This window comes from Pundamilia nyererei, unplaced genomic scaffold, assembly GCF_000239375.1.
Source record: "Pundamilia nyererei isolate P.nyererei 1_Seehausen unplaced genomic scaffold, PunNye1.0 scaffold00063, whole genome shotgun sequence".
Classification (NCBI taxonomy): Eukaryota; Metazoa; Chordata; class Actinopteri; order Cichliformes; family Cichlidae; genus Pundamilia; species Pundamilia nyererei.
In genome coordinates this window covers 806,209-825,007 of record NW_005187464.1, presented here as the reverse complement: position 1 = coordinate 825,007, position 18,799 = coordinate 806,209, and the positions used below count along the sequence as shown (strand labels likewise).

Here is an 18,799-nt window from a genome sequence, read left to right as displayed (position 1 = left end):
GCTATATTCTCACATCAGACGGACTTTGTAATAGAGACCCAACAGAGTAAAGAGTGCTTAATGTCTGATCGAACCAGATCTGACATTTTGTTCTCATAGCTTGGCTGGATGTGTGAAAGCAGCTTAAAATTATTTGTCCAGATAGATGGCACCTGCTTGTTCCATTGCTTGTATTGGATCTTGTTTTACCATCTCAATATTTACCTTGTTGTAGTCTCATAGAAATCCAGTGCTTGCCTAGCACATAAAGTGATTACGAACGCTTTCATGTCCTCGCCTTATCAAATCTCCTTCCCTCCTCCCTTCAGAGGCCGTCCTCAGAGACAGTGCGAGGGTCTCTGTGTCTGCTGACTTCAAGCGCTAGCCGGCTCCACAGAGAGTGCCAGAAGGCCGCAGAACACAACCTCAGCCCGTCAGACATCCAGCTGGTCACTCAGCAGGTCATTCAGTGCGCCTATGACATAGCCAAAGCTGCCAAACAACTTGTTACTGTGACAACCAAAGAAAACAACAACTAATTAAACTCCAAAGACACTCCCAATGCGCCAAACATACAGCATATAAATGATGTTAATCAATGGTTTCCCTTTCCCCCCCATATTAATCAGTGTAAGCTTTTGTGTACATTCCTAGAGGTGGAGAAAAAAATATAACATGCAAAATCATAGCTCAATCAAAAGCTTTATTTATTTTGTTTTTATACCATGGTAATAAAAAGTGTGTGTATATATACAGGGGGGGAAACTACTTGTTCTTTACCTCACAGATTGAATCTATTCAGTTTCCAGAAGTGCAGTGTTGCCTGTGTATATAAAAGCAATTAGAACAAACAGTTTTGCATTATCCGTTTCCTTCTAGAGGACACCATCAGTCATTAGCTGTGCTCACTGAGGTCCGCTTTCTGGTACTCATAGACGATCAAGTCTTACCTAGCAGCAATGATCAGAACAGATGAGCTACTCCAATCACAATGTTTGTTTTTCTTTAAGAGGCAGTTACAGTGTTCATTGTTCTTGAATCATTGTGGTGTTGCTTGCTTAAAGTTCAATTGTTTGTTCAGTAAGCCAACTGTGATTATAAAAGCAGCTTCAGTGTATCGAGCACCGTGTGAGTGTCCAGACTTTCAGCCCATCCAGCAACTCCAGCAGTTTCAGTCCATCTGCGGGTTGAAACAATGTTTATAAGTAAAGTATCAATAGTTTTTTGGGGTTTTTTCTTTTTTGAGTTATAATGTTACAGCCATACTTAAGATGTTCTGTGTGTGTGTGTGCGTGTGTGAGCGTGTGTGAGCGTTGGCCTCAGTGGCCTGTGTGAAATCCATTTTGAATCAATTTTACTAGCGTTATGCAAATATGTGAGATGTATGTATCCATGTAATTCTTTATCAGAATAATCCAAATGCTATTCTATTTATAAACTGTATGTCATACCTCTAAGAAAATATCAATGTTTATTTTCATAAGCTTTGGTTTAACACGATGCTCGGCGCAGGCTAACGTTTTTGTTCTGAGGTCTGGGACGTCTCAGCCGGCAGTTAGTTATAGGAAACGTGTGGTCTGTTTATTTTAGTGTGGTGTTTTAACTCCAGTATTTTAGACGCTTCATGTGGTCGAGTATGTACCGCCTACGGCTTAGAGCCAATGATAATGTAATTGTACCCTCAGTTCTTGAATAGTTGTTGTAGAACACGGGTCTAATGTGACACTCACTGTGAGCCAGATGTGTTTGAACCAGGGGTGGAAGGAAAACTGGAATACGCTGCACGACAAGTGGACGGCAGGGTTGTGCTCTTATTGCAGGGTCCTTACTGTGCAATTTAAAGTGTAATGTAATTGGTGCTAGATAAAGAAAAAAGCAGATTAATTTATCACTGCTCAATTTCCTTAAAGAGGACTACCTGTTAGAATGCGTTAAAGAAAATCTAAAGCGCCTGTTTAACTGTAACCACAGCAGTATGAACATGCACGTTCATTTCTATCGAAAACTGCTTTCTTAGGTGGCTGGGTGAGGATTAAAAAGACATTTAGAAGTATCCTTAAAACGACTTCAGTGCACATGAGTATACTGTTCACTTCTGGTTAGTTGCTTAAGTCTTCTTAGGTGTGTTTTTGACAGAATATTAAACTATTTGTCAAGGTCTGCATACTGTTTTTTTTTTTGTTTTTGTTTTTTTGTTTTTTTTAACAGTACGTGTCCGTTTTTCTACATTATAAAGAACTGAAACCCATCAGCAAAACTGTTCTCTGGTCTTACACTTTAAGAAATAAATGCATAATTAAAGAAGCACTGACGGCTCATTATCCAGACTCATTTCCAGAAAATGTGCCAGTTTTAGTAAGGACTGTAAAAGTGGGGAATGTTATTCCATTAAACTGTTATTTAATGGGATACTAAATATTTTTAAAAAAAAAAAGTTTTCGTATTACTTAGTGTAGCTTGGCAGGCCACGAATGATATCAGTGTTAGAAATAAAGCTTTAAAACATATAAAAAATACTGTTAAAAGTTTGAATTTTTTTGCCTTCCTGGACTCAATTGGACCCTTTGGTGGGCTGGTGTGGCCTCTGTACCCTATGTTTTACACCTTTGTCTTAAAGGAAGGCTAGGTTTTACTGAATAGCATGGTCTGATCTTACCTGGTCTGGTAGTAGAGCATTATGTAAAGGTGGTTACAGCAAACCTAAGAAGGCTGTCTTTTAGAAAATAAATACCACTGCCATTCATCTCCTAAAAACCAGCCATAGTACCTCTGTGAACAAAATGTAACGCAAAGCAATTTAAGTAGCATATAAATACTTTTTAGACTGCCATTTTTTTAAAAGCACATAAACTACTGACTTTATAATGTTATAATGCACGTATTCAGTTACTTCCACCCTGGAGTCAAAACCGTCATTTAACTCCCTGTAACTTGGAGCCTGCCCTATCTGTGGTTCAAATCAATCCCTGCCTTAGGTATAATAAAGTCATTCATACCTCATCTTTTCTCCTCGTCTTATTTGTGTGTGTGTGTTGTGGACATACCGCGTGTTTTCACCAGGCTCGTGAATTATTTCCCACCTGTTGGTGAAGAGCGAAAGTGGCCGGTTGCGCTTCCCCACCCATCATAAGAACATAGTTCCGGGTTTTTCTCAGCCGAGAGCTGCTCGCTGCCGTTGCTCATAAGGAAGGATCATGTCGCTTTTAATGGAAAATCAGTTCTGTGAACTGCCCCCTGACAAAGCGATCGACACGAAGACATTCCTGGACACCGTCTCTCATATCCCTGCGTTTTTTGGTGAGTGCAACTCCATCTGAAGTCATACAAAAACACGTAAGGTGACTTTGCGAGTTCCCTCGCGTCGCTACGGTGTCAGCCTTCGTACTTGGCTGAATTTTTTATTTTTTTTTTTTAATTTTACGTCGTCTGACCACCTGAGCTTGGTTTTCACGTCGGGACGTGGTTATTTCACTTCAGAAATTGAGGTGTCGGGTCACGGGGACCATGTCAACCAGCTGCGGCCGTTTGGCCTATAGAGAAACTCTTTGTTGACTCTGTGAACAGAGCACACATTGCCCTCATTGTGACTTAACTGAAACTGTGCATTCACGGCATTTTTTTTTTTTAGCTGTCTCTTTGTAAACAGCTGATTGGCATTCATCCCCTCCTCTGAGCCGGGGACATGTCAACTCATTCATATTTTATTGGCCCTGCTCTCAAATGTCTCGTTTCTTTTCCAGACTGCTTAGGATCAAAAGTGTTTTCAATCATCAAATCAGACATTAACGGCAATATAACGGTAAGATGCAGGCGGGCATATCTATTTGTGTTACTGTAAGGGATTTAAATTAGAGATAGGTTCAGCTCCGACATGCAAACTGAACTCAAATGTGCATTTTCAGAAAATTAGAGCGGTATATGTCACTAATCCCGCAAAGTACACCACCCTGGAGGACATTGTGGTGGCAGAGCGAGAGGCTCATGGAGCAGAGTGGCCTAAAATTGGAGCAACGTTAGCTCTGATGTGGCTGAAGAGGTAAGGACCTCCTGAACTCAAAGTTGTGTCATACTGTCTGTTCAACTTTCGTCTAGTGAAATGAAAGCCTTTATGTACTCCGTTTCTCCTGCAGGGGTCTCCGTTTCATCCAGATTCTGCTCCAGAGTTTGGCAGACGGGGACAGAGATGAGAACAACCCCAACCTCATTCGGGTTAATATCACAAAAGCCTATGAGCAGGCACTGAAGCGATACCACGGCTGGATTGTTCAAAAGATTTTTAATGTGAGTAACATGTGGAAGAAATTCATTCTTTCTTGTTGTGACACAACACAGACCACCCCAACCGCACCCAGACTGATAAGAATCGAGAACTGGTTTCAGATTGTGCAGTCCACTGCAATCGCCTCATGCTGGCGTGTTTTTCTCTACACTGCATAAAAATGCTTTCAGATTCATTACAACTGCGTTTCACTTTGAAGCGTTGTAACCTTATGAGGCTGCACAGCATTTTTGTCTCTTGAGCCCATCCCTATGTTGTAGTCCCACATTTTGCAAGTGTCCCAAATCTTGTCGCCAGCACGACATCAAGAGGGAAAAATTGCAGTTAAGCTGTGGAGGTGATGGAACCTACCACAAAAAAAAGGAAATGCAGTTGGGGAAACTACGTCTAACAGAGGATGTTAGCAACTATGAGAATATGGCTGAAGTCTCATGTAACATTTTTAACTTATTGGTATAAGAAGGGATGTCAAATTCAGTCTACATTGTGGGCCACATACAGCCCTTTGTGATTTACATGCTTAATCCATGAGATGTTTTGATATGAGGGAAAAGAAGAACAATTTCAATAGGAAGTCTCAATTTTTCTACGTGATGGAGAATTGCTGCTGTAGTACATGACAGACGTCTGTCAGCATGACACCCTGGGCTCAAATTTTAATAAATAAATGTGTAGAATTACAGAAAAAGTTCAGTTAGCTCATTGCCCAGACTGCTCTGTAATTATAAACCTGAGAATCGACAGAAAATTACCTTGTTTTGTTTTTATTGTAGACCCACAGTAAAATCCTACATTTCCATAGTAGATAGTGTAACCTTCTGTCATTTCATTGTATCTATTACTTTAAAAAAAACAACTTTAGGTAATTTCTGACCTCCATGCCTTATGTTTGACACCCCTGGTATAGGTGATACAGTAGAAGTACAGGGAACACAGAAGTATACAAATATTAGATCAACTTTCCACTTCCTCTAACCTCCTTTGGCTTTTTATTGCATGTACTTTGCAAGGTAGTTAAGAAAGTGGCATTCAAATAAAATACAGCTGTTGCCAAACCCGTAACCTACAAACCTTTGAGTGTTTATTTAGTTTGGCAATGTCAAAATGTGTGTAATGTGTCCCACACAAACACTCTTTGCCCCACAAGTTGTTGTTACACTGTGGTCACCTTACTTGCAGCCCCCCCCCCTCTATGCTGTTCTGACATTGTGTGGAGATTCAGATAAAATGGGTGCATGGGTCTATTCTTCTACACAGAAAATTGATTAGGGATCAATAAAGGATAAACAATGAGACTCATAAGCAGGCTCAATAATGGCATTTATGCCAACATAATCTTATCAATATTGTCTCCTGAGCTGATAAGGCTTTTGGTCCTGGGTTAATAGATTACATCAAAAGACAATCCACAGCAAAGCACTTTCATTACATGCTATATAATGTTGCATACATACACCCATCTTCATAGTTTTCATTAAAATCCATTTAACCTTTCAGTAAAACCAGCTTCTCCATCTTTTTTCGTTTTTGTTTCATAGGCTGCGTTACTTGCAGCTCCCTACAGATCAAACTTTCTGAAGGCTCTGTCGAAAGGAGAGGAAGTGAAAGAGGAGGACTGTCTGGCAAACATGCGTCAGTTCCTGGTTAATTACACAGCCACTATAGATGCCATCTACGAGATGTACACAAATCTAAATGCCGAGCTGGACTACACCGTTTGATGTCCCGGCACATGGCTGGACCGGACGCGCAGGAGTATCCTGCATCACTCTCAGGTTTCGCAGACGTCCAGTTGTTTTTATTAGGACTGGGGTTTTTTTGTTTTTTTTTTGTGTGTGTGTCCCTTCTTGGGTGGTATTTATTACTTTGATGATGCAGTAATCATTACTAGCACTGTGAATTTGCTCTCAAATGATGCCTTAATAAAATGCAGTTTAAAGTCTTTTTTTTTTGTTTGTTGTTGTTATTTTATTTCAACTTACTACTGCAGCTTTTTATTTAAATTTTTGGGTGGGTTACTCCTTTAACAGACTTCTTCACCTTTAACTTTAGTTCCCGTCCATGTCTTACATTCAAATGTTCTCCACCTCCATCCATGAGCCTGGGAAATTATGTTTTACCATCCCATATTATTAGGTTTTTAAATTTAGGGATTTCAGAGTGCCTTGGTGTCACTGAACGAATGTTTTGAAAATATTAAATATAATAGAATATTAAATATATATATTCTCATCTATAAGTTCAACTGTAAAGAAAAGCGAGTAGAAGTTTTGTTTTTTTTTTCTTTTTAAATCCCTCTAAGGGCTTGGAGTTTGTGCTGTTATTGTTCAGCAGTAGGGTGTGACATGTGTAAGCTTTGTTTGCATTGTTGTGTTACCTGTTGTGTGAACCTGTAGTTCTAATTACGTGTCAGCTGCTTTAAAACTTTTTTTTTTGTCTGAAGCTGTTTTTCATTATGTCATACAGCCAAGTCATGTTCATGTGTTGACTTATTTATTCATCAGAGGCGTGTTTTCTAACTGAATACTTTATATGGTGTTTGTTTTAGAAGAATCATCTGTGATCATATTTCTTAGTACTGACTCAAAATTAAATTCAGTTCACGAATCTTACACTAGGTGGCGATATCTGCTTGCTTTCCCCCCATCTCCTTCTTGAGCGTGGCTGTGTACAACTACAGCATGCAAAACTGATTAAAAAATGGTTAAATGCTGCATGTAATAAATAAAGCCGTAGTTTGGGAAAACGGCTTTGTGAAAGAGCTCTTAGTGGCTTTAAAGTTGACTTTTAGTCAATTAATTTTTTTTATTTTTATACAGAAGTAAATCAGAGAGGATTCACATCCTCGTGCATCCTAATCCTCCAAATCAACCATCCTCTTCCTCTCCTTAGTCTAACTTATCTGAAGTGTTTCCCAGAGGCCAGAGTGGCTCTGGTTCCTCTCCCAGAGGAGCCCAGCCTGAGTTAATCGTCTCCGAGCGAGAGAAGCACGTCTGTAATCCTGTCGGTTTATCAGCAGCACTGCCTGATAGGATGGAAAAGCTCCAAGTAAAGACAGGACACAACAGACTAAAGACCGGAAATAATTTATGACAGCGATTCAATGACAAAGCCACTGACCTTTTACCGCTGACATATTTGTTATGCGCAATGAGGTCATCATTTGAATACTGCAGTTTTATTCCTAACAGGGCGCCTAATGTCATTATTCACACCATCTAGGTTATTTGTTTTATAATGGCCTGCTTAAAGTGGCTGTGCATTTCGTGTCTGGATCGCAGCTAGAAGCGTCCAATTTAGGAGGACAAATGAACCAAAATAAGGAGCGCAGGCAGGCACATCATCGGACATTAGCAATTCAATAGCTGGGGGAACGGCCAGCCCATTTCTCAATAATGTGAACAACAATATTCACGTGAATATGTCTTCAAGGAAGCATGTATTTTTCATATCAAAATGTAATATCTGCAGGAACAGGCCTGCACATTTTCACTTACGTATTTTGAAGTATTCATTGGCTTCTGCCTGAAGCATGAGCCATCCATCTGGACTAACATCATTCAGTGATAACAAAATTAGCGCTTTCGGCTTGCATCATTTATAAAGGAGCCAGTCCAATCTTTTCCAGCTAAGGATTGACTTACATCATATAATAAAACTGAAATCTTTGGGTGAAAAGATGGATCTTAATGGAACGAGGTAAAAAAAATAAAATAAGAAGAGAGCGACTCGCCTTGTGCTTAAGCTTTAAATCCCTTTGCAATAAAGCCAGAAAAAAAATCTTGTCTTCCTACAACTGCTTTATCATTCGTGAATATAATAAAGACTGCAAGTTTGCCAGATAATGGCTATTAATAGGTAATAAGACAGTACTCGCTGGGTTTAGAAAATTTAATTTACTTGACAATCCTTATTAAGAAGAAGCAAAAAAGGGTGAGGGATTAGGGTCGTACATTGCAAAATGTAGTTATTTCATCAACATAATTCATGGAGAGCGCTCACATATTCATATATAATAATTGCACTTTATAAGAGAGACAGTTTGCCATATAAATCAAGGGAGAGGGGGGTGGGGACATAAATAAATTGGATTACAGAACCAGTGCAGACACACAAAGAACTACTCAGTCACACATCTCAAACCATCGCAGATAATATAGCCCTACAAAGAAGACACTGTAAATGATTCAGGCGGCCTGCTCCTCTACGTAGCACTTCCGTTATACACACGGCGTCGTGAGAACAGTGTCGGGACTTTATGTCATTCAAGGAAAAATGTTCACACAAGCTTCTGAAATTCAAAAACAGTTTAAAAAAATACAACCAAGGGCATATCTTGCTTGGCCTGAATGCCACAGTGTTGATTTGGATATGCAACAGTCCTTAAAAGCCGAGCTGAGCGTGACTAGGTTAAATCAGTATAGGTGTTTAAATTACACAAGTTTCTCTGTGACTGTAACAAAAAAGTATGTTGGTTAGATGTATATATATTCACATTTGAATGGTGAAAGTATTTCCCCATGCAGCATCTAGGAGAGTTGCATCGTACTGAGAAGCTCGGGCAGTGCGTATGTCCGATAAAGGAAAGCCAGGAGAAGGAAACCAAAACACAAATCCACAAGAAATCAACAGACAAGCAAGAAGATTGGTTAAAAGTGATTTTTGAGGAGAATTCTTGCTCTCAAATAACTAATAAGAAAAAACCCCATAAAACAAATACAGTATATTCACAAAAAGGCTTACCAGAGATCATTAACCGGATTCAAGTAAAAGTTTTCAGAAGGTTACCGATGATTTTGTAATGTAAAAATGCAAATAAGTGCTCGGCATCACGTGAACGACAGTAATCATGTCCAATGGCCATTTAAAGATATAAAAATACAACGTGGAAAGTCCATAGAATAAACCTGTATTTTAAAGTCATGATTATCATTTTACCTTTTTTTCTTTTCCAGGCTTGTGAGACAAAGCCTTCTACAAATAAAGTACATGCACAAACAAAAAGGCATGTCTCTCGCTCACAGACACCTCTGCGGTCTATAAAAGATGTGTCGCTTCCCTGTCCTGCCGTCTTATCTGTAGACGGGGAGCTGGATGTGGGCTTGCTGTTGGTGCTCCATGAGCGGAGGCATCCCCATGGCTTCGTACCCACGGCCCAGCATGCGCTCTTTGATGCAGGGAGGGTGGATCTCACTGATGAGGCACTCCAGAGACTGCAGGCTGCTGCTAAGCACTGCAGCGTGGCACAGGCTAGAACTAGACAGCCCACAACAGAGGTTTTGGTCTGTGCTGTAGGCCTGGGTATGAGGAGGGGGAGGGGGAAGAGGAAGAGGAGGGTGAAGCTGTGCCTGGTGATGTTGTGGGTTGTGGTGGTTGTGAAGATGGGGATGGGGATGGGGATGGGGATGAGGATGGGAGAGACCCACATCTCTAGGCCTGGCTGCACATGTACCCGTTGTCAGCACCTGATAGGGATAACAGTCACTGTTAGGGGTAGCCACGACGCTGTCCCACAGAGGAGCGAAGTACTGTCCGACAGACACCTCCCCCTGTACGCTGGCGCTGACTCGCTCCTGCCCGACGCCCACTCTGCCAGGATGCGGCCTATACGGCAGCTGTGAGGAGCGGGCCAAAGGGAGGCAAGTTTCAGGAGAAAGGCCAACCCCAGCCTCTGCTGCTCTGTGGCCCTGAGCACTGCTACTCATACCGTACATCCTCACTGCTCCCTGCTGATAGGGCTGCTGCTGTTGCATTTGAGCTTTGTGCTGCCACACAGTGTAGTCTCCTTTGTCCAAGTATCCAGCTTTGGCTCTGTCTGCGCTCTGTGTCGGTAGCACCGCTCCCACGAAAGCCAGACTGCTCTGGGGAGGCACTCCCAGGACAAAGTCTGAGTCTGAATGCGCCACCGCAGCCACGGCCTGCAGCGAGGGGCTGGCTCGGGCCTCTCCCCCCAGCTGCGGCGCCTGGCTGTGAGGAACTCTGCTCATCTGCCTCATCAAGCTTTGAACCTCTGCCAGCTCAGACTGGGGGGGCAGGCTCTGATCTCCAGAGGCTATTCCAACGCTAGAACAAAGTGTCTCGATCGGTGCATCGGGCGGCTTGCATGAGTTTACGCGATAGGCTTTATGCCCGTTTCTGACGGTGTAGCCATTATTCAAAGGATTATTATATGGTGCCACAGAAGCCTGGCTGTTTACATGTTTAGTCCTTCTGCCCTCTGAGGTTTTCACCACACCTTTGACCACCACAGAGGCTTTGACAATGGCCAACAAGCCTTGGTAGCCTCCCGAGTACGGATGCGAATAGGGGCTGTAGCGTTGACCAGTGGTGTCCAAGCCGTTTACTGTTTTGCTGAGCTGTTTGTGTTGCGGCACCCGCACATCCGACGGGAAGATTTTGATGGACAGTGGGCTGTTGGCAGTTTTCTGCGCAAAAGCATCCAACTCTGCAGGAGAGGGGTACCGAGAAATCATGGAGGACGGCTCCCCTGAGAAGAAAGCAGAAGACAGAAACGGTGATTAGCTCAGAAAATGAGCCCCTTGTGTCTTTCTTTTTTCTTCTTTTTCCCTCTTAAAATCTCAAACCGGTTTTATTACACACCTCCAGGATTTTTTTTTTTAAACTTAGGCTCAGTTCAACTCACAATTAGTTTATCCTGGGAAAAGAAGAAACAGGAAAAAGCAAAGGGTCTAATTTCACAGCAGTACAAAATCTATAAAAACAGCAGCTAGCACTAAATGCAGGATGATCCCGATACAGGAAACTCTGACAAATAAGCATACCTTTTTTAAATTTTTGCTTTTTAAAAATGTGATCAAAAGGAATCTTGGTTATTGGAGCACACCTTAGCAGAAGCAGAAGCCTCATCTAATAAGGAGTACCTAAGCAATTTGCCAACATAATTACTCAAGTATCACCACGTCCTGCCTGTGAAATGCCGTTCCACTTTATGCCTTCGTAAACTTGGACCTAATCTATGCAAAAGCCTGCAGCCTAAACTGTGAAGGAAAACTTGACGCAGATGGACAAAGAAAAAAATCGTCGAGGGCACAGATGATTGAATTGTGTGCGAGAAAGCAGACGGGACAAACTAAGATTGGATTTAAACACTATTATTCAGGCAATTTCATGGCTGCTTAACTCCTAGTGACTAAGGTGGGGAAAAGGCACCCCATTTAAAAACAATAAATCACTGTGTAGAAATTACCACCACCTTTCGGAGTGACACTTTTATGGAATTTCTGACATAAAAAGAAAAGCTGCTGAAATTAACCCAGATCGCAGCGTAAGTCGGAGGAAATCACAGCAGGCAAAAGAACAAAGCTGTAATCTGCAATAAAGAGTGAAAAGGGGAAAAACCCCCCCGAAAAAAAGCCTCAACAAAAAAAAAAACAAAAAAACAAAACACTTCATTTCATTTTCAATAACAAATCCAATTCCAGCTATGCAGGGGAGCGCTCGCTCGTCGTTCCCATTTGAAATTGATTTGGGAGTTCATTTCATTTCAGGCCTACAGTGAGCCTCCCGACTGTGAAAATGAGTCAATCTACAAGATCCATCTCATGAAAGAAATAAATTGGGTGTTTAAAATGGAGGAAAGAGGCAAGGTGGAGTGTTCAATCCATCCAACAATCTCCCAGCGGAGCAGAAGGAGCAGGCACCACGGTGCCAGGAGCATGAATGAATTCTGGGGAGAAATAAAACAAAAGCAAAAACACTGCTTGTTATGTATCGCTGTGCAGCGCTGCTATAGAAAACAATGACAGCTGGGATGTTGGAGAGGTGTTTGTATTGTATACAACATGAAGATGGGAGCTATCCCTTCTCTGGTTTCCCATAATACTGCTCACGGGGGGGGGGTATCGAGGAAAAAGCAGCTGCAATAACAATTTCTGGCAAATGTATAAAAAAAATAAGATAAATATTCATGACTACAAAGCATAAGAAGAAGAGGATCACGTCCACCTGGAAGGAGCTTTAGATGATTAGATGCGATGACACATTTAAAAGCGTAATAACCGCTTGCATCACCACAGCACAAAAATCCCCCCCCCCTCTTTTTTTTTTTGTTCCCCGCCTTTGATAACGGCGCTCAGTTAAGCAAAGATGGATGATTTAGCAAAACAAATCAAAGACAGACATTTTAGCCGTTTCTGGTTGAGTAAAATGTCAGTGCTAAGCCCCAGCATGCTGTGATTGGCTTGCTGTTCCACAAACACTTCAAACACTCTGAATGCTAACACGTCTTCACGGGGTGTCTGATATTGTTAGTCCAGAGATTACAGCCCTGTCAGAGCTATGGAGACACAACACAGCTGCACTTCCCACTGCGGCTGCCTTAATGTTGCCACTATGGAAAGCCTCATTTGCAAATAGGCACTCTGCATTCACATATTTATCATCTGAGGACCACTACTGTGTGACACAGGCATAAAAAAGGATCAGTTTAGACTTCAAAAAACGAAACAAAAAAAACCCCAACCGCTGGATAATGTGAAGTTACAAGTGTGATCAAAAACAGCATGAGCGGCATTACATTTGCTCGAAATTGCAACCACAGGTACTTGTTTCAATCTTGAAGGCTTTACCTCCAGTCGGCAGCGTTTGATGGCAGTGGAGTGAGCGCCACGCGGGTTGGCTTCCCCCAAAGCGTGTGTTAGCTGTAATGAAAGTAACGCAGTAACTCTTTCCTTGCAAAACACATAAGCTTTCCTGCGAGCACACCCCAACCAAATTAAAAAGTGCAGTTCATCAGTTGCAGTGTGAAAGCTGACGTTTTCTCTCCAGTTGCCAATTAGACAATAGCCTACTGTGCCGGCTGCCACCTTATCCAAATACTCAACATATGCATATTATTAGAGTGAAAACCGTTGGCCTGCAGAAAGCGCTGCCTCCACTGCGATCCGCAGATAGGAAAAGGTCATTTGCACACTCCGAGATTAGGTTTGAACTTTACTGTGAAAAGTTACAAGGCAAAGCAGACTGTGTACCTCGCAGTACGTGCTCCTTTCCTCCTTTAGTTTGAAAACAAGCAAACAAAAAGTAAATAAAATACAATAAAAACGAAGCCAGCTTTTAATTCCGATTCATTTGCATCCAGTGTTAAGCCACAGGGATTGTATTCAGAGCATTTCAACTGCAGCACATGAGCATACGAGGCAGGAAAACCTCATTATTTTCATTCTGCAGATAAGAATGCGCGAGATAAAACTGCTGCACACTTTTAACCCAACAATGAGTTCATCTACTCTAATCTTTCCCTGCTGCAATTATGGGATCATGCATGCTGATCTTACAGTAAGTTTGTATTAATGCAGGCTTATATTTTTAGCACATTCATTGTCAGTTTTTACGCTATAAGCAATATTATACAGGCGTGTACTGTAGGAAGACTGGAGCCATTTTCCCACATGAACTCTGAGTGTCGCTAGGGTCAAGTCGGTACACTGTGTGCCACTGCCCTTTATCACATTTAGCACACAGCAGGGGACAGTCTCCTTCAGACAGGCTCAGTACTGGAAATTCTCAGCTTGGATTAAGTGAGAGTGACACACATAATGACCGCTCTCTTGCTGTGAGTTCAGTGGACAGCTACATGCACTTTTCACAGGTTAAAGGGCGTCTGACGCTCTAAAACTCCAACAGATAATGCCATGAGTCCAGATCATGTCGATAAACAGCTTGAAAGTAAAGCGTACATTGTCGTTCACAGCTTATTTGAGTGGATCCAGTGCGGAGGGGTGGGGTTAATTTCTCAAGACGTCAATCTCATAGGTCACAAGGCTTTTAAGATAGGAAGAGATCAGATAGCACTGAAAAGGATATGAAGCAGAAGCATCTGAGAAGAAGACAGTTTTCCCTTGAAGTGGGCGCTCAGTGAGGGTGACAACCACTGCTCAGCTGTGAAGGATTATGAGCAAAAGAGGATTCAAAATGAGGCCGGGGGGGGATCGCTTGTCTATTTAATTTGAAACCAGATTTTTAAAACCATCTTTTTACCTTTTTTCTCCAAAGTGTACATTGCTTTACTGTGAAAAGGCACAGTGGTATAAAATAAAGACAGAAGTGAAGAAGTGAAAACAAATACGAGGCTGTTCGCATGACAACAAGGAAATGGCAGCTATGTGCTGTGAGGTAAGACATGGCAGAGAGATAATTAGCAGTCTGACCTTAAGCACTTAATCACCCTGAACCTGCAGACAGCACGCTGTTTCTCTCCTCAGCCCTGACAGCGAGCAGCAGCAGAAGTAGAAGCAGCTCAGAAAATACCATCAGCCACTTTTCTGCAAGCAGTCTTGACCAAAGCCATCACGCAGTGCTTAAACAAGCTTTGACCTTTTAGCATTTCCACTGCTTGCTTTTTAGACGGGACTGATTGAATCGAGCTTGTTTATGTGAGGCACGCTGGACTGTGATGTGAGGTGTTGCTAAAAACCATGATGATACATTTAGTGGCTCCTCCGGTCGGGATTTGGCGTTTTCTTTTGGTTGAAAGGGGTTCGACACATTTAACACGCCAGTTTCAATGGGTGCTGTTATGGCACCCACTGAAACTGGCACACTTTCACAGGAAACAACTAATCCTGATTTCCTGCTTCCACGCAGGGGACATGCTTGGAAAGAAAGAGCTCAGGGTGAGGGGCAATCATAAACGCTCAATCACCACTACGCCTGATTGTGCGGGTGTGTGTGTGTGTGTAGCTTCAGGACAGAGATTTCATTAATATTAGCATAAAAATAATCTGGAGGGATAAACCATTTTTAATCATGTCGATGTTATGTCGATGTATACATACGTATGGGTCTTTCATAACCTTTTTTCCACCCACACGCAATCCCACTCGACGCTTTCTGCCACTTTAAAACGGGCTAATCTTTTTCCCGTGGTCACACTTGAAGCCATTTCCCCCAGATTAGAGCAGGGACCTCATTGTTTTGGAGCACTTTGAGTTAATCACTAATTTATGGGCAAAACAAGCCCCAGAGGCAGGGCTGAAACAGGAGTTGGACAGGCTCATTGAGTTTCCAAAACCACGGCTTCCAACCATTTCATGCCCAGAGGGAGAACATAAGGAAACAATTACAATGGTTGCTAGATACGATTCCCAAATGAGATAAAACTAAAATAAATAAAAAAATTCCATTTCATTGTTATTATCCATACATGTTGGCAGAACTGCCAGACCAAAAAAACTAAACAAAAAAACCCACACAGGCCTTTGATGTTAGGCTGAAGACTTATCTTGAACACTTTTGTGTGATAACATGTTTACGAGTGTCAAATCCTCAGCAGGAACACGGCACTGAGAACTGGCAGTTAATTACAGAACAGCGCTTCTCAGCAGGCATAAATACTTGTTTACCACACCAATAATCCTGATATTTAAAATACCTTAATAACTAGGGACGAAGCTCAGAAATTCAAGAACGCTTTTAAAAGCCATCCCTCTGTTACCATGACAACCTCCTCCGTGCACTCACTTGGCCCAGTAAGTCCAGTCATTAGAACCATGTAATTAATTGCTCCTGCCTTCATTCATCTGTTTAAGACGAGCCTCTGCAATCGACTATCTGCCCGTTAGAGCAAACGGAAGATAACTTTATGGCTTTTATTTATCTTTTTGGTATTTTATTTTACATTCTTTACATGATTAGAACCCAATTATATCCTGGTGTGATTGATTATTTCAGTTAATTCCCAGCTTCCAATTTTATTATAAAGCAGACCTACGCCATGCTTTTATTGTGACTCAGAGTAGTTGCGTGATTCAAAGTTCAAGAAAACTCATTTGTCTTGTAGCTCCATTCATCTTCTGTGTATAAGCAGTAATAATATCAGCAATATAGTTCTGTACAGAAGTCGTGATTCAGCCCTCATGTCTTTATATTTCATAAAAGTGTAATTTTTCAAGGGAAATGTGAAATAAGTGCAACAGTTTATTGAAATGCATTCAAACATGCTTGAAGGTCAGTAATACTCGGAATGACCACCTTTATTCTTCGGCACAGCCTGAACTCTCTTATTCGGCTTTCTTGTCATTTCTTTAAGCCGTCTTCGGGAATAGTTCTCCGGGCTCAGTTGAAGGACAATCAAAGCTTATCTTTGGATGTTAGTTTCCTTTTGTTCTGTTCTCTGTCAAGATGATCCTACACTGCTTTTTTCCCCCTATCCTGACATGCTTTTAGTAGCAAAGTGCCTTAAGATACAATTTAAAACTGGTTCTTTGCCAAGCTGGGGGTTTTTTTGTACACGCAACACTGGTTCTTCCTTTGATTTAGGCTCCTTTTTATGCTTAAATGATTCATAGGTAACTGTTAAGTGGCTTAACAGCATATAAAAACTGAAAATGATCAGATACAAATACTGGACTCAAAACAACTGAGAAAGCAGCCAATGTCTAAAGTAAAAATTTTAAAAGACCTTCAGAAAGCCCGGAGAACTATTGCTGAACGCCACTTCAGGAAAATATAAAGAAATGAGAATCGGCTAAAGACTTTGGACACTACTGTATCTCTTTAAGGATCCCCTCTCTAAAAGCCCATTTCCTACTTATTGGCTTTTGCAAATAGAACCCTATACTTTTCAATCTCAGGCTCTTGCTGTGCTTGAGATGAGCATATAAGGACATATATTCAGAGTCGACATCAAGTCAACACAAGAATAGAAAAAAAAAACATTTGAAATTAAGCATTTAGAGCAGCCTGAAGCCTTAGCTTTAGGTTCATAGTGATTATGTGTACTTTTTTTTTTGAAACTGTGAATAATCAAAGCATACATAAGGAAATGCATAACGGCTCAGCTTTACACACACTGACTGAACTCAGTTTAAAGTTGGAGTGATTAATAAAGAGGGCATTAAAAAGATTCACAATAACGTTTTAAAGTTGTTCTAAAGTCACCGGCAGAGTTATTTCAGGTGCCCCCAGTTCAAGAAAAAAAAGACATCCCATTCATTTTCCCTACAGATAATCTTTGGGGACTCAAAGCTGGCTCACCTCTACTGTAGTTAGAGTTGATTCACTGTCTCAAAAACTAACAACAGTGCAGAGACGTTTTAACTCCAACTGCAATGGCGAAAGAGGAAACGCTGCCTGTGATTTGCTTCTTCTTCTTCACAGCGGTAGCGGCTAAAGCTTTTATTGTAGTGTTTAAAGCCACTCGCCATGCCCAACAGAGCTTCAGATTTGAGTGCTAATTCTCTGCGAGGCACAGGAAAACGCTGACACCGTATGCTCTTAAATCTCACTCACACTAACCTCTCTATTCACAGGCTTCTTTGGTAAACACAAAAATAAAAACACTCAGACACTCATTCGCCTCATTTTCACGAGCCTCGCTCTTTCCACGTCAGTGCTCCCTGGATGAAGGCTAGGTACTCACAGAACAGAGTAACCTCAGGGTTTAACACTTGGTTATGTGTGCTCGAGGAGGCTCTGGCCAAATACTTCCTTGCACCAGTGTCATTCCTCATTTGTTTCTATGCTGCTTGGGCAAAGTTTCCCCCTCTCAAAGGCGGGCCGAGTGCAGGCCGGCAGCGTGGGAAAAAAAGCATTTCCAGCCCCGGCTTTCAAGCTGAGATAACAGCGAACATCACAGCTCTCAATTACTCTCATCACATAATTCCTAACAGTCGTTTCTCAGAAATCTTTCGCGTTGGTTTGCGTGGCCGGGAGCTCTAATGGCCCCGCACCTTCCATTTATCGATGGCTAAAAATGAAAATGGCTTTCAAAAGCACAGCAGTGGCTTAATACTGCCCCCTTTTAACTTGATCCAACGACTCATTTAAGGAAGAAGCCCAGACCACACAGACTGAGCTCCCATCAGTAGTTTATTCCCTGTGGCTGCGCTTGAAATGTCAGGCTACAGCTGGAGGGTGCTGCACCACGCACAGTGCAGTGCACAAAACTGAAGGGGGGTAGAGGGGGGTGGGTGGAGGCCCTGCAGGTAAACAGGATGAGAAAATGCATCCCTGTTTCTGCCTGAGGCAAACCAGGCCCTTCTGTTCCAACATTTAGCAGACAAGCGCTCCACTGATTCCCAATTAATATTTAATAACAGAAAAGACAAAGGGGTATTTCACCTGGGGAAATGAGGGATGAGTAGATGGAGCTTAAGAGGGAATGAATTTTTAGCATTTCAAATTTGAATATGGTTGGATACACACTGCTTGGCTACAAGTAAATAAGGAAGACATAATTAACTGCGCAGTCTGCGACACCACAGATTTCACTTATTTTGGCTGATTGGAGCTTGTATTGTAACTGTATACAATGCACTTAATTGACATGCCCCCCCCATGCTGTTAGTCTCGTTTCACTTTTTATGGTACTTTTAACTGCCTGGAGTTTGGTGACCTCATTAGACTCACAGCATGACTCTATAGAAGGTCAACCTGAGGAAATCTAATTATCAGAAATAAATGAGAACGAGACGCACGAGAGTGCACAAGATCATGCAAACAAAGAAAACCGGGAACATAATCAGTCAGATAAGCTAAGAAACAACTGGGAAACACTCACTGGCCATTTAATTAGATACA

The 18,799-nt window shown here is 41.8% G+C and overlaps 3 protein-coding genes across 5 annotated transcripts in view; 2 read left to right on the top strand and 1 right to left on the bottom strand.

Moving 5' to 3' along the window:
- The window catches only part of LOC102210739 (ARF GTPase-activating protein GIT2-like), a 17,296-nt gene extending 16,778 nt beyond the window's left edge, over positions 1–518 (top strand). Inside the window, exon 20 of the mRNA XM_013911394.1 lies at positions 311–518. Within this exon, the coding sequence (XP_013766848.1) occupies positions 311–518 (208 nt within the window). The remainder of the gene's footprint in view (positions 1–310) is intronic.
- Positions 519–3,032: 2,514 nt separating this feature from the next.
- Positions 3,033–6,201, top strand: LOC102210433 (glycolipid transfer protein-like). The gene is made up of 5 exons (XM_005735204.2): positions 3,033–3,276; positions 3,720–3,778; positions 3,882–4,015; positions 4,110–4,260; positions 5,797–6,201. The coding sequence occupies exons 1-5, from the start codon at positions 3,174–3,176 to the stop codon at positions 5,977–5,979; spliced, it is 630 nt and encodes a 209-aa protein (XP_005735261.1). The 5' UTR covers positions 3,033–3,173; the 3' UTR covers positions 5,980–6,201.
- Positions 6,202–8,139: 1,938 nt separating this feature from the next.
- LOC102209762 (protein FAM222A-like) overlaps positions 8,140–18,799 on the bottom strand; it is a 31,996-nt gene continuing 21,336 nt past the window's right edge. For all 3 annotated transcript variants that reach the window (XM_005735202.1, XM_005735203.1, XM_005735201.1), the window contains exon 3: positions 8,140–10,745. In XM_005735202.1, coding sequence (XP_005735259.1) covers positions 9,331–10,745 — 1,415 coding nt within the window. In that variant the 3' untranslated portion in view covers positions 8,140–9,330. The remainder of the gene's footprint in view (positions 10,746–18,799) is intronic.